The 16,801-nt window shown below is 32.7% G+C and overlaps 1 protein-coding gene across 1 annotated transcript in view; it reads right to left on the bottom strand.

Moving 5' to 3' along the window:
• Positions 1 to 16,801, bottom strand: part of LOC127726813 (uncharacterized) — a 78,744-nt gene that overhangs the window by 41,952 nt on the left and 19,991 nt on the right. The window contains exons 5-8 of the mRNA XM_052234266.1: positions 11,848 to 11,997; positions 11,061 to 11,210; positions 5,008 to 5,157; positions 3,963 to 4,112 (exon numbers count right to left, since the gene is read on the bottom strand). Coding sequence (XP_052090226.1) covers positions 3,963 to 4,112; positions 5,008 to 5,157; positions 11,061 to 11,210; positions 11,848 to 11,997 — 600 coding nt within the window. The remainder of the gene's footprint in view (positions 1 to 3,962; positions 4,113 to 5,007; positions 5,158 to 11,060; positions 11,211 to 11,847; positions 11,998 to 16,801) is intronic.

The raw sequence follows: 16,801 nt of genomic DNA, 5'->3' as shown, positions 1-16,801 counted from the left end.
CATCTGTATTAGCAAAGCAGCCTACTCCATCTCCCGGTTGCTACAAACAATGTGGTCGAAGGAACTGCTTGTGTTGTAAAGCTGCCAATACAAGCAGTTCTTTCATCAGCTCCGTTACTAAACAAAATTATACCATCTACTCAAATTCCAACTGTAAAACGGAGCACTCAATTTATATATTAACATGTGACACATGTGGCATTCAGTATGTGGGAGAAACAATGGACAAGTTTAATATTCGGCTCAATAACCATCGTTCATGGTACAAAACCAACAAAAACTGTCCTCTCACAAGACATCTTCGTTCAACGAAACATTCTTTTGATAATGTTACCTTCCAAATCATAGAAGTCAACACCGAGTGGGACACCACGGCGAGAAGGAGAAGAGAAAATTTTTGGATCCACCAACTCCACACTTTAGAACCTGATGGTCTTAACGAAAAAGATGAGAAAAGATACAGAGAAAATAAAGAATAATTTAGTACACAGCATCGTCCTTTTTATCCTGTAATATTGGCCAATGGACGTTGCTAACTTCAACTACCAATTTTGTAAAAATCTTGAACTTCATCCAAATTATGTATTATATTCAAGGCAGCTAAATTCAAGTGCAACATATACATTGAGCTGCAAAAGTTTCTTATCATCTACATCCGATTTCACCTGGATAGATGCACGCTTGATAAAGCTAGTTAGTCTAGCGAAATATTGCGTTTATTTTCATCATTTTGTAAATATTTTAAACATTCTTATATTTACATACTAAATAGTGTGTTAAAATTACATTGTTAGGCAATCTATAATTTTATTTGTGTAATTGAATTAATCTCTGTACTGATTAATCCACACTCCCATAGATTTGTATGTCATGTGCTGCTATTTATAGGCACTTATATATATATATATATATATATATATATATCCTTATATAATATCTTTAACGGGAAGCTTAACAATAACATTTACGACAAAAGAGATGATTTTCAGTTTGTTAAATTCTTAAATGGGGACGTTCCATTGGCACCATCTTATGGTGTTTATATATCCCAACGATTCGCTCGTGTATGTTACAAAGTAAATGGTTTTAACGAAAGAAGTCTCTGTATTACTCAAATACTATTAAACCAGAGTTTTCGATATTACAAAATTGTCAAAACATTTACTTAATGTTATTATCTATACGAGGACATCATTTGTAAATATGAATCAAGGTGCAGACATCTTATACGTTCAGGTATACATCTACTATTGTAATATTCTTTACAATGCACACAAATGTCGTCATTCACCTCAAAAGCTAGCAAACCTTTGAACAGAATTATTCAGAAGGGATATAGTTATGATACTGTTGCAAAGTCATTACAGCAGAATGCATTGAGTGTGTAGGTGAAGGTAGAATCTTTTGTTAGCTTGCTTGTTAGCTGAACCGTGAAGTCATTATTAGGTTAGGTATACTACCCTCCTTTCAGGAGTAGTTAAGTGCTACAGACAGTTAGATTGGTTATTTGTCGGACTAGTCTACTTTAAAAGGATTCTGCTGTAAAAATGGCGTTTTGGAAAATTAATATTGATTCACTCATAGGGTCTTTTCCTCGGAAATAAACACAATATTCTAAAACAGTTATTGGCATGAAACGAGTTATGTTCTTCTCATATATTTTATGATGGTATGCTCCTGAACCCCTTACGGGAGGGATTGTGCTTGATTTTCGAACATAACTTATCACGCAGATTAATTGAGGTCTGGAGCTGGCATATCAGTAGCTGTGAGTAGTCCTTTGTTGATTTATGTTCATCATTTACGTTTTGCTTAGTTTCTTCTGTTACCTTATCTAATATCGGACTCGAACGTCTTTTAAACTAGTTTTACTGTGTTTATTGCTGTGTTGGTTTTTTAATTCTACATTTGCTAGAGGTATAGAGATTGTATTAAGATCTCACAAAACACGTTGAACTCCGCAGCATTTATGCACCTGTCCCACGCCAAGAACCTCTGGACTTTGTATATAGATATATGAAGATGTGGTATGAGTGCCAATGAGACATCTCTCTCATCCAAGTCACAATTTGTAAAAGTAAACCATTATAATAGTTAAAAGTACGGTCTTCAACACGGAGCCTTGGCTCACACCAAACAGTAAGCTATAAAGGGCCCTAAAAATGACATGTGTAAAACCATTCAAACAGGAAAACCAACAATCTAATCTATATAACAAACGAGAAACGAGGAACAGTTATGAACCACACCAACGAACGAGAAACACTTATGAACCACATCAACAAACAAGAAATACTTATGAACCACATCAAGAACCTTTGGCCTTTGTATGTCTTGTATGTTTCCTTTTTTAGTTTTGTTTCATTTATATGTTTCTAAGCTTAATGCGACGTCCATTTTCGCTGATCTAGAATACATTTTGTTATGGGGCCACCAGAAGCCCGCCTCAAGGTGCGGGATTTTATTACTGTGGTGAAGACCCATTGATTGCCGCCAGCTGTTTTTCTGCTCTTTGGTCGGTTTGTTGTCTCTTTGATACAATCCCCATTTCCTTTATCTATTTTAAATTCATAAAAAAATTACTTTTTTTTTATTAATCACGAGCTGTTTGACTTCAATATTAGATCAGAAGTTCATACACATTTTCGCTATGCAGTTCATTCCGCAAAAAAAAGTTATTTAGCAAACGCCCTTTTTATGTCAAGTGTCGGAAAAAACAAAGGTCATATCAGTAATTAGCTGAGGGAGGGTAAAGTTAAAAATAAAAAGGAGAGATTTGGAATTTTGATAGTGAATCAAACAATACACAAATGTTTACATTTTTTGATACTTTTTGGATCCTCAAATAAAGATTGTACGCAGTACATATAGATAATTTACCACAATATTTGACTCTGTAAATAAAATACTACTTTGTAAAATATTTGGGTCGTACTTGTTTGAATCAACATTTCTCGCTAAAAACAATTGTGAAAGTTGCATTGGTTTTCCTGTATAAACTCATCAGATCTTATCTTATAGAAAAAATAAAAAATTGTGATATCTTGCGACTATACTATCACCATAAATATTCATGATCTTTTAAAGATACTACAGGTTAACATTTGCACGAACATAACACTTATTCTAAATATTTAATCTTCTTGTATTGTAATACTTCATTTTTGTAGGCTAAAAGGGGCCCTTACCAAAACCTCCTCCGTCCAAAAAGCATGTATTCATCTGACAGATTTGTTTTTGCAATCGCCAATGGCAGTCAGCGGGGTTTAAGAACATCAGTTGTTCGACCTGCTAGTCAAATGCGTTTTGTTAAAATATACTTTTTCACTCATTTGGTCTTTTGGAAAATGTTGTTTGTGCTGAATTTAGACCCCTCTATCAAGAAATTTGTTTTGAATGCACACGTATAACAATTGCGGTTATCCAACCCATATATATATATGTATAAGTCTAAATTGAAAACAACGTTCAAACCTATGATTGCGTTGGATAAAAACCGCAATTTTTATACATATATATATTTTCCAAAAGACCAAAATAGTGAAAAGGTATATTTAAATAAAACGTACTTGACTAACAGGTCGAACAACGGATGTTCTTAAACCCTGCTGACTGCCATTGTCGATTGCAAAAACAAATCTGTCAGATGAATACAAGTTGTACTTCGTATGCGCGGCTCCGTTCTGAACACGGTTTTTTTTTGTACTTTTGTCTTGTCGAACTTTCACAACAGTCATGGAATCCGATGAACGAGGTATAAATTTGCCGAGGCTTAAATTACACTTTACGTGAAACTTCGATTAATTATCCATGTTATCTGTCAGATGAGTACAGGTTGGCCTTTGTATAAGTTTTGTTTAAATTTCCCATTGAAATTGAACAGAATTATTTTTGTAGAAAACGTAAAACTCCCTTCAATGTTAAAGGGTAAGCTCTTTATCTATTTGTTTGACTTATCTTACTTGTCGTTTCTGTTCCTGCATTGTTTTTGTTCTTCCCGTATAAAGTATCCCCATCGTTTCTAGTCTTTTCTTCTGAAATGTGTATTCCTTTAATGTCATTTTCACCTACGTGTAGATAAGAAACTGGCTTCGACGGAGAATGATTCCCAGCTGTAATAAAATGTGACATAATGTAAGTTTTACGAATTAATTCTTTAAATCTCGATCAGCGGGAAAATATGTCCTAAATGGAATTTAATATGTTTGTTTTGCAGCAGTCCAAGGATAATACAAAAGCAGTATTAATAAAGTGCAACTTATTGAAACTGAGGAATTATTTGTCAACGGATTTTCAAAGGATATTATTTTTTCTTTCATGTGAATAGGGTTTTTTGTCTCATATTACATTATACTCTTTTTATATCGTGAAATTCCATATAAAATTTTGATTGCAAACAGAGCATTTGTTAAGTCATACGTCCTCTTGTTGTATGAAGGAATGTTTCTTTTTGATAAATAGTATTCCTAGAAACATAGTTGGCGATACAGATACTCTACCTAACATTTTTCGCATTAAGTGTTTTCCTAAACTTTTGATTTGTCAACGGATTTTCAAAGGATATTATTTTTTCTTTCATGTGAATAGGGTTTTTTGTCTCATATTACATTATACTCTTTTTATATCGTGAAATTCCATATAAAATTTTGATTGCAAACAGAGCATTTGTTAAGTCATACGTCCTCTTGTTGTATGAAGGAATGTTTCTTTTTGATAAATAGTATTCCTAGAAACATAGTTGGCGATACAGATACTCTACCTAACATTTTTCGCATTAAGTGTTTTCCTAAACTTTTTTCATTTTAAGAAATATAAATTTTCTATAAGTTTATAAGAAGAATTGCTTAATACGCTGAAATCAAGAATGCGCGAACAAAGGTATTCTTCAATCTACGAAAGTAAGTACTTAAGAAAAAATGTGAATCGAGTTTTCAACAAACTATCAAAGATGTACATTCTTACTACTTTTTAATTTGTTTCTATTAAATTCTTCTTGACTTATCTTACTTTTCGTGTCTGTTCCTGTATTAGTTTTGTTCACCTCGTATAAAGTATCATCATCTTTTCTGGTCCTTTTATCAAAAGTGTGTATTCCTTTATTGTCATGTTCACCTACGTTAAGGTTAGAAACTGGCTCCGAATGGGAATGACTTCCAGCTGTAATAAGATACCACATAATGTTAATCATACAAATCTTTTCAGCACAATAATCATTTTTTTTATCTCTATCAGCGGGAACATATGTCTAAAACTGAACATGATAAAATCAGACGAAACACTTAATTAAATACAACTACATACAAGAAAATTAAAAACCAATACTGCACCGTATCGAAAAGAAAGAAGTAACAGAATTTTACTATGTCTAATTTTTCCTGTTGTAATTATGCAGAAGGCAACTGTCACATTACATTTGAAGATAAGAACTCATATGAATGATATTATTGCCAAATTGACAGATGTCATACAAGTTCAAAATACAATGGACAACATGCATGTTTTATCGCAAAACAAGCATTATACATGAATACAAACGAATGTTGAAAGGGAGAAAGTCATTTAACAATTTGGAATTATATGTCAACGGAATTTTCAAAAAGGATATTTTTTTCTTTTGAGGATTTGTTTTGTCTAATATTGCCTCATAATCTATTTTGATATAGTGAAATTTCATATAACAATATACATGATTGCAATTAGAGCAACAGTTAAATCATACAACTTCCTATTTTATGAAGGAATGGTACTTTGTATAATAACTATGCCTCGTTTGCGATGAAGATATTTTACTTATTTGTCGCAATGTGTTTTTTTCCTTAATTTGAATATTTCATGAAATGCAAATTTCCTATAAGTATAAATAAGCAAGTTCTGAAAATATTGTCATCAATCCACGAAAATTGATGCTCAAGTTTTCAACATGCAAACAATCAAAGATGAAGCAACCTTTGAATTTGTATCGTTTAGATTCTTTCTGACTTATCCCTTTTGGGATGTCTGTTCCTGTATCGTGGTTGTTCAAATTTGAAACAGGATTCGACGGGGAATGGCTTCTAACTGTAATAAGAGATTTCAAAATATCAAGTTACGTAGTTATCACTGTTTACTTTTCAAGACTACACTTGAATAGTAGTAATTGCATATTATTTCTCCATTAGTGGAACAAGCAATGTATATAAAGAAATTGAAATAAAATATAAACAGTACTTGGAAATACTTTGCTCATAAATATCGGTCTGATAAATATGATACACATTTACAAACAAACGAGACAATGATATACAAAATAATATACCTTATATATAATGTATTATTGCTGTTGTGTATGGCATGTTATTGGTTGCAAAAATTTGATATTTTTCATTTAAATGCAATATTTTTTTTATTTAATTGATATATTTCTTCATTCAAATGCAATATTTTTTTATTTGAATGGTATATTTTTTCATTTAAATGGTATATTTTTTTATTTAAATGGTATATTTTTTCATTTAAATGCAATATTTGTTATTCAAATGGTATAATTTGTCATTCAAATGCAATGTTTTTTATTCAATTGGTATAACTTGTCATTTTAATGCAATATTTTTTAATCAATTGGCATAGTAGTTTTTTTTATTTATATGCAATAATTCCATTATGGGAAATTCTTTGACGTCATAAGGTCAAATTTGCAACAACGTTTGTGATTGGTCGGTAATTGTTTGGATTTCTCCCCTTTCTTTCTAAACATAAGTGACCAAGAATTAAAAAACGCGTCAAAATATCGCCCCTCAAACTAAATCTGGCGTTCGTGCGAGTCCTGCACTGGCTGTTGAAATCTTCTGATCCTAACTATTATTTCTATTGCAAAATTTCGATGGTCAAAACGTTCGGACCACAACTTTTCAAAAACTTTCATTGTATATGGATCTATACGCAAGTATATCGTTTTTTTTTTTAAATAGATTAGACGGCACCGTTGGTTTTCCCGTTTGAACGGTTTTACACTAGTAATTTTGGGGTGCCCTTTATAGCTTGCTGTTCGGTGTGAGCCAAGGCTCCGTGTTGAAAACCGTACTTTGACCTATAATGGTTTACAAATTATGACTTAGATGGAGAGTTGTCTCATTGGCACTCATACCACATCTTCTTATATCTATATACAACGTAAACCAGACGTTTCTCAGACTGTTTTCTTTTTTAATTAATCCTTTGACGCGCGTTGTGTACTGATTTAATACTTCAGTCTGGGAGAACAAGATTTATTTCAGTACTAGTTGTTATTAGCTTTGAGCAAACTTCCACTGAGTAATTGAAAATACTCTTATGTCGGTGTTTTGTGTCTATTGTCTTAATGTTAGTTTTTTTGTGTGTCTCGTACCGATCTTTTGACTAATTGCACTTGATTAGTGCAGGTTGTTCTTTTATTGTACTGTTACACCACTGTCCCAGCTTCGGGATGGGTTGAGTGCTCACAAACATGTTGCTGTACTGTTACACCACTGTCCCAGGTTAGGGGGAGGATTGGGATCCCGCTAACATGTTTAACCCTGCCACATTCTGTATGTATGTGCTTGACCCAAGTCAGGAGCCTGTAATTCAGTAGTTGCCGTTTGTTGCTGTGTTATACATATTTGTGTTTCGTTCATTTTTTGTACATTAATTCGGCCGTTAGTTTTCTCGTTTGAATTGTTTTACATTTGTGATTTCGGGGCCTTTTATAGCTGACTATAGGCTTTGCTTATTGTCAAAGGCCGTATGGTGACTTATAGCTGTTGATTTCTGTGTAATATAGTCTCTTGTGGAGTGTTGTCTCATTTGCAATCATACCACATCTTCGTTTTTATATCAACCCTACCATATTCTTTATTTGCCTGGCCCAGGTCAGGAGCCTGTAATTTAGTGGTTGTCGTTGGTTCATGTCTCGACTCATATTTGATTTTTTATAAATTGTGTTGTTATGTATAATTAGGCCATTTGTTTTTTCTTTTGAATTGTTCACACTTTTCATATCGGGCCTTTTATAGACGACTTTACAGTTTCAGGTTTTTGTCATTGTTGAAGACCTTACGATTGTCTATAATTGCTTACATCCACTTCATATTTGAACTCCGGTGGATAGTTGCCTTATTAGCAATCATATCCCATCCAATCTCTTCGTTTTTATATTATATACCTGACTTGTAAATTCGTGTTTTCCTGAACAAGCATGAACTATTTGTAACTGGGCGTTAAAATTAGCATCAAACAATCAATCAATTTAAAATTGTGTTAGATAAGAGGAAAACCATTTGATATTTATCTATTTGTTGGGGTGGGGGACAGAAGGATTTCATATTTGAATATGGTTGCCTGGTAAGAGCTGAAAAATAGGCATGATTAGCGACAGATTAAAATGAATAATAATACCCTCTCTTCCCTTCCCCATCCTTCATCTATAAATTTAAGCTGACCACCACGGAATAGCCCAATAGTGTTCAAAGTAGCGTTAAACACCAATCAATCAAAATCCCTTCCCTAGAATATCAAATAATCGTCCCTTAACTGTTATTGTCCGACGGTGTAGTTCTTATATTTATCCAGCTTATCGTCCTACAGAGATGTCCTACTAAGGCTGTCATACCATTAAACGTTTATAACACAGCTCACATTCTAATATATCTGCATTCATAAATTTATTAATAATTTAGACTAAACGACGCCATATGTTTGTTATGTGCCTCTGCCGACTAAACAACCTATCAAAAAAGAATAGGTGGAAGAGAGCCAGAAGATCTTCCCAATGCAAAAAGAAAAACAAAAATGGACTTCTTCTGGCTCACTACCGAAGAACAAAAAAATGCGCCCCATTAATATGATTTAAAAACGCCTTGTCCCTACCCTTTTTTCCCAAAAATTGGCATTGTTAAATATATATACATATATATAATCATCATTACAATGCTATTGTATTTTTATAAGACCTACTTTATTACATGATCTGGGACTAATGACATCTATCTATAAGTCGAAGCATACAGTAAATTATTATAATATGAATATGTTTCTTGTTTTAATAACCACATATGATGCTATGCATGAGTCACCATTTATCAGGACAGGAATTGGGTTTACATAGAGAGAATAATGTGCAAAAAATAGATAAGGGGCGGTACCAAACCTATAGATAACATAATAAAGAAATGATGAAATATAAAGAATACGTTGATTGTTTTTTGGTTGCCTTATGTCCAGTGGCAAATATTTCACGCATGTTAAGGACAAATATAATAGAGATCAAAGATAAAGAAAAGAGTGAAATGTTAAAAAATTAAAGATTTAGAATTATAGAAACGATCTTTGATCTGAACCCCCTCCCCTCCATTCACACACACACCATAATCATTACCGCCAATACTCGCATATATACATCTCTATACAAATATCTAAATCTGAACCCTTTTTTTTATTTCAATGTGTAGACTGTAGGGGAGTTTCTTCAGAAAGGCTTTTCATTGGGTCGTTTTTGCCATGCACGCAGGTATCTGTTTCTATCCATGAACAGGTTGTGTGTCAAATTATTTATTATTACTTGTCACTCGCATTTTTTGCTCGACCTGGCCATTATTGGCATTAACAGCCAGTGCACGAACTCGCACGAACGCCAGATTTAGTTAGAGGGGTGATATTCCGACGCGTTTTTTTAATTTTTGGTCACTCATGTTTAGAAAGAAAGGGAAGAAATCCAAACAATTACCGACCAATCACAAACGTTGTTCCAAATTTGACCTTGTGACGTCAAGGAATTTCCCATAATGCAATTATTGCATATAAATAAAAAAACTACTATACCAATTGAATAAAAAATATTGCATTAAAATGACAAGTTATACCAATTGAATAAAAGATATTGCATTTGAATGACAAATTATACCATTTGAATAAAACATATTGCATTTAAATAAAAAAATATACCATTTAAATAAAAAATTATACCATTTGAATAAAAAATATTGCATTTAAATGAAGAAATATACCATTTAAATAAAAAAAAAATATTGCATTTAGATGAAAAATATCAAATATTTGCAACCAATACCATGCCAAAGTTGTGTTGGAAATTTGAAAAATCCTATTATGTTTCAGTTAATTAATCGGTTAGGATCGGTAAAGAATCTCTGTTCTTAAACCAGACTTTTCAAACTTGGCCACCATTTGAATTGGGAAAAACCCGATTTAATAAAAATCTTAAACAACAAATCTCTTAAAGATCGCGTTTCTAAAATTCTGAATGTTTCATTTAAATTTCAATTGAAACTAATATCTTTTAAAAATACAAATGAAAATAGGATTGATTGATTGTTGGTGTTTAAACGTTGCTTTTAAGCGACACTTCTGGGCTATTTCGTAGCGGCCAGTTTTTATTGGTGGAGGAAGCCAGAGTGCCCGGAAAAAAACCACCAACCTTCGATAGGAAAACTCAGTGTAAACTGGTTGTGATTACAGTAGTAAAACTACTTAGACCACTTGGCCACCGAGGCTAAATTGAAAACAACGTTCAAACCTATGATTGCGTTGGATAAAAACCGCAATTTTTATACATGTGCATGCAAAACACATTTTTTGGTAGAGGGGTCTAAATACAGCACAAACAACATTTTCCAAAAGACCAAAACAGTGAAAAAGTATATTTAAACAAAACGCATTTGACTAACAGGTCGAACAACGGGTGTTCTTAAACCCTGCTGACTGCATTTGGCGATTGCCTAAACAAATCTGTCAGAAGAATACAAGTTTTACTTTGTATGCGCGGCTCCGTTCTGGACTCGGTTTTTTTTTTTAACCTTTGTCTGGTCGAACTTTCGCAACAGTCATCGAATCCGACGAACGAGGTATAAATTGGCGAAGCCTATATTACACTTTTCGTGAAACTTCGATTAATTATCCATGTTATCTGTCAGATGATTACAGGTTGGCCTTTGTATAAGTTTTGTTTAAATTTCCCATTGAAATTGAACAGAATTATTTAGGTAGAAAACGTAAAACTTCCTTCAATGTTAAAGGGTAAGCTCTTTATCTATTTGTTTGACTTATCTTACTTGTCGTTTCTGTTCCTGCATTGTTTTTGTTCTTCCCGTATAAAGTATCCCCATCGTTTCTAGTCTTTTCTTTTGAAATGTGTATTCCTTTATTGTCATTTTCACCTACGTGTAGATAAGAAACTGGCTTCGACGGGGAATGATTTCCAGCTGTAATAAAATGTGACATAATGTAAGTTTTACGAATTAATTCTTTTAATCTCGATCAGCGGGAAAATATGTCCTAAATGGAATTGAAGATGTTTGTTTTGCAGCAGTCCAGGGATAATACAAAAGCAGTTTTAATAAAGTGCAATTTATTGACACTGAGGAATTATTTGTCAACGGATTTTCAAAAAGAATATTATTTTTTCTTTCATGCGAATAGGGTTGTTTGTCTCATATTGCATTATACTCTTTTCATATAGTGAAATTCCATATAAAAATTTTGATTGCGAGCAGAGCATTTGTTAAGTCTTACGTCCTCTTGTTGTATGTAGGACTGTTTCTTTTGATAAATACTATTCCTAGAAACATAGTTGGCGATACAGATACTCTACCTAACATTTTTCGCAATAAGTGTTTTCCTAAATTTTTTTCGTTTTAAGAAATATAAATTTTCTATAAGTTTATAAGAAGAATTGCTTAATACGATGAAATCAAGAATCCGCGAACAAAGGTATTCTTCAATCTACGAAAGTAAGTACTTAAGAAAAAATGTGAATCGATTTTTCAAAAAACTATTAAAGATGTACATTCTTACTACTTTTTAATTTGTTTCTATTAAATTCTTTTTGACTTATCTTACTTTTCGTGTCTGTTCCTGTATTAGTTTTGTTCACCTCGTATAAAGTATTATCATCTTTTCTGGTCCTTTTATCAAAAGTGTGTATTTCTTTCTTGTCATGTTCACCTACGTTAAGGTTAGAAACTGGCTCCGAATGGGAATGACTTCCAGCTGTAATAAGATACCACATAATTTTAATCATACAAATCTTTTCAGCAAAATAATCATTTTTTTATCTCTATCAGCGGGAAAATATGTCTAAAACTGAACATGATAAAATCAGACGAAACACTTAATTTTATACAACTACATACAAGAAAATTAAAAACCAATACTGCACCGTATCGAAAAGAAAGAAGTAACAGAATTTCACTATGTCTAACTTTTCCTGATGTAATTATGCAGAAAGCAACTGTCACATTACATTTGAAGATAAAAACACATATGATGATATTATTGCCAAATTGACAGATGTCATACAAGTTCAAAATACAATGGACAACATGCATGTTTTATCGCAAAATTATATGTCAACGGAATTTTCAAAAAGGATATTTTTTTTTTCTTTCGAGGATTTGTTTTGTCTAATATTGCCTCATAATCTATTTTGATATAGTGAAATTTCATATAACAATATTCATGATTGCAATTAGAGCAACAGTTAAATCATACAACTTCCTATTTTATGAAGAAATGTTACTTTGTATAATAACTATGCCTCGTTTGCGATGAAGATATTTTACTTGTTTGTCGCAATGTGGTTTTCCTTAATTTGAATATTTCATGAAATGCAAATTTCCTATAAGTTTAAATAAGCAATTTCTGAAAATAATGTCATCAATCCATGAAAATTGGTGCTCAAGTTTTCAACATGCAAACAATCAAAGATGATGCAACCATAAATTCGTGTACCTATGGGCCAATCATTTCTATACAACTTTATCAAATATATAGTTTTTATCGAACATTTCTTCAGTAGCATACTGGTTATATAATAGATATAGGAAGACGTGGTATGAGTGTCAATGAGATAACTCTCCATCCAAGTTACAATTTATAAAAGTAAACCATTAAAGGTCAAGGTACGGCCTTCAACACGGAGCATTGGCCCACACCGAACAACAAGCTATAATAACTGTCCTTATGCTAAATACAAAACATCTCCTTTTCATTTTCGCAGTAGTGATAAACAAATGGAAAGATTAAACTAGTATAAAAAAACGTCTAATTCTACATTGTATTTCTCGATTAGTGGAACAAGCAGTGTATATAAAGAAATTAAAATAAAATATAAACAGTACTTGGAAACACTTTGCTCATAAATATCGGTCTGATAAATATAATACACATTTACAAACAAACGAGACAATGATATACAATGATATACCTTATATACAATGTATAATTGCTGTTGTGTTGGACATTTGAAAAATCCTATTATATTTCAGTTAATCAATCGGTTAGGATCGGTAAAGAATCTCTGTTCCTAAACCCGACTTTTCAAACTTGGCCACCATTTGAATTGGGAAAAACCCGATTTAATAAAATCTTAAACAACAAATCTCTTAAAGATCGCGTTTCTAAAATTCTGAATATTTCATTTAAATTTCAATTGAAACTAATATCTTTTAAAAATACAAATGAAAATAAGATTGATTGATTGTTGGTGATTTAGCGCTACTTTTAAGCGACACTTTTGGGCTATTTCGTAGCGGTCAGTTTTTATTGGTGGAGTAAGCCGGAGTGCCCGGAGAAAACCACCGACCTTCGATATGAAAACTGACCATCCCAGTCAATTATGATTGGAGTCGAGTGCACCCGCAAGAGCGGGGTTCGAACTCGCAACCTCAGTGTTGACTGGCTAGTGATTACAGTAGTACAACTGCTTAGAACACTTGGCCACCGAGCCCCCCTAAAAATAAGAAGCATTGTTCTTAAACAGTAACAATTATACTGGTGAAAATAAAATCAATATACAAATTTGCTTTTAAAAGTAATCTATTTACCATGAAAGCCATATCAAAGTTCAATTTTTTGAGAAATAATTAGATCTATTCTAAATACATAACAGTCTTTTAACATCGACAACATTGACATGATTCATGTTTCCGTAATAGGTGAAATAAACTCCACATCATTTGAATTCTAGGGTGGCAATCATACCACATATCTTTATATACATCTTGTGATCCGTTTATTTGGCAATCGCCAATGGCAGTCAGCAGGGTTTAAGAACATCAGTTGTTCGACCTGCTGGTCAAATGCGTTTTGTTACAATATACTTTTTCACTCATTTGATCTTTTGAAAAATGTTGTTTGTGCTGTATTTAGATCCCTGTATCAAGAAATTCCTTTTGCATGCACACGTATAAAAATTGCTGTTTTTATCCAACGCAATCATAGATTTGAACGTTGTTTTCAATTTAGACTTGTTTATATTTTTTCGTTTGGGCTTGTATTATATTTGCCTTCGGTTTTATATGATCCGTTCATCCTATTTTGACTCTTTCAAAATTCAAGATTCTATCCTAAATTGAGGTAAATGATATGGCCTTCCAAATACCGTTTCGATTCCTAACATCACTGAAGAGACATTAATTGTCGAAATCCGGATATGGTGTACAAATGTTTGCACCTCATGTTTGCGATATACCATCTTTTCCGTAAGTTAATTGTTTTCTGTTTGGTAAAAAATAATAATAAAATCTATTTTGTGACATCTTGTGATCCGTTTATTTGGCAATCGCCAATGGCAGTCAGCAGGGTTTAAGAACATCAGTTGTTTGACCCGCTAATCAAATGCGTTTTGTTAAAATATACTTGTTCACTCATTTGGTCTGTTGGAAAATGTTGTTTGTGCTGAATTTAGACCCCTCTATCAAGAAATTTGTTTTGCATTTTTATTGGTGGAGGAATCCGGAATGCCCGGAGAAAACCACCGACCTTCGATAGGAAAACTGACAATTCTAGTCAATAATGATTGGAGTCGAGCGCACCCGCAAGAGCGGGGTTCGAACTCGCAACCTCAGTGTTGACTGGTTGTGATTACAGTAGTAAAACTGCTTAGACCACTTGGCCACCGAGGCCCCCTAAAAATAAGATGCATTGTTCTTAAACAGTAGCAATTATATTGGTGAAAATAAAATAAATATACAAATTTGCTTTAAGAAGTAATCTTTTTACCATTAAAAGCCATATCAAAGTACAATTGTTTGAGAAAGAATTCGAAATACATAAGAGTCTTTTAACATCGACAACATTGACATGATTCATGTTTCCGTAATAGGTGAAATAAACTCTAAGTCTAAATTGAAAACAACGTTCAAACCTTTGACTGCGTTGGATAAAAACTCCAATTTTTATACGTGTGCATGCAAAACAAATTTCTTGGTAGAAGGGTCTAAATACAGCACAAACAACATTTTTCAAAAGACCAAAATAGTGAAAAAGTATATTTAAACAAAACGCATTTGACTAACAGGTCGAACAACGGATGTTCTTAAACCATGCTGACTGCCATTGGCGATTGCCAAATAAACGGATCACAAGATGTAACAAAATGGATTTTTATCATTAATTTGATACCAAACAGAAAACAATAAACTTGCAAAAAAGATGGTATAGCGCAAACATGAGGTGCAAAAATTTGTACATCATATCCGGATTTCGACAATTAATGTCTCTTCAGTGATGTTAGGAATTGAAACGGTATTTGGAAGACCATATAATTTACCTCAATTTAGGATAGACTCTTGAAATTTGAAGAGTCGAAATAGGATGAACGGACCATATAAACCCAAATGCAAATTTAATACAAGCCCAAACGAAAAAAACATTTTCCAAAAGACCAAAACAGTGAAAAAATATATTTAAACAAAACGCATTTGATTAACAGGTCGAACAACGGGTGTTCTTAAACCCTGCTGACTGCATTTGGCGATTGCCTAAACAAATCTGTCAGATGAATACAAGTTGTACTTCGTATGCGCGGCTCCGTTCTGGACACGTTTTTTTTTGTACTTTTGTCTGGTTGAACTTTATAACAGTCATCGAATCCGACGAACAAGGTATAAATTTGGCGAAGCCTATATTACACTTTTCGTGAAACTTCGATTAATTATCCATGTTATCTGTCAGATGATTACAGGTTGGCCTTTGTATAAGTTTTGTTAAAATTTCCCATTGAAATTGAACAGAATTATTTGGGTAGAAAAGATAAAACTCCCTTCAATGTTAAAGGGTAAGCTCTTTATCTATAAGTTTGACTTATCTTACTTGTCGTTTCTGTTCCTGCATTGTTTTTGTTCTTCACGTATAAAGTATCCCCATCGTTTCTAGTCATTTCTTCTGAAATGTGTATTCCTTTATTGTCATTTTCACCTACGTGTAGATAAGAAGCTGACTTCGACGGGGAATGATTTCCAGCTGTAATAAAATGTGACATAATGTAAGTTTTACGAATTAATTCTTTAAATCTCGATCAGCGGAAAAATATGTCCTAAATGGAACTTAATATTTTTGTTTTGCAGCAGTCCAGGGATAATACAAAAGCAGTTTTAATAAATTGCAATTTATTGACACTGAGGAATTATTTGTCAAAGGATTTTCAAAAAGGATATTATTTTTTTTTTTCATGCGAATAGGGTTGTTTGTCTCATATTGCATTATACTCTATTTATATAGTGAAATTCCATATAAAAATTTTGATTGCAAACAGAGCATTTGTTAAGTCATACGTCCTCTTGTTGTATGAAGGAATGTTTCTTTTGATAAATACTATTCCTAGAAACATAGTTGGCGATACAGATACTCTACCTAACATTTTTCGCAATAAGTGTTTTCCTAAACTTTTTTCATTTTAAGAAATATAAATTTTCTATAAGTTTATAAGAAGAATTGCTTAATACGCTGAAATCAAGAATGCGCGAACAAAGGTATTCTTCAATCTACGAAAGTAAGTACTTAAGAAAAAATG

The sequence above is a fragment of the Mytilus californianus genome, unplaced genomic scaffold (assembly GCF_021869535.1).
Source record: "Mytilus californianus isolate M0D057914Y unplaced genomic scaffold, xbMytCali1.0.p SCAF_18, whole genome shotgun sequence".
Classification (NCBI taxonomy): Eukaryota; Metazoa; Mollusca; class Bivalvia; order Mytilida; family Mytilidae; genus Mytilus; species Mytilus californianus.
Note: the sequence above shows the minus strand (reverse complement) of the source record. Positions and strands in the feature narration are given on the sequence as shown.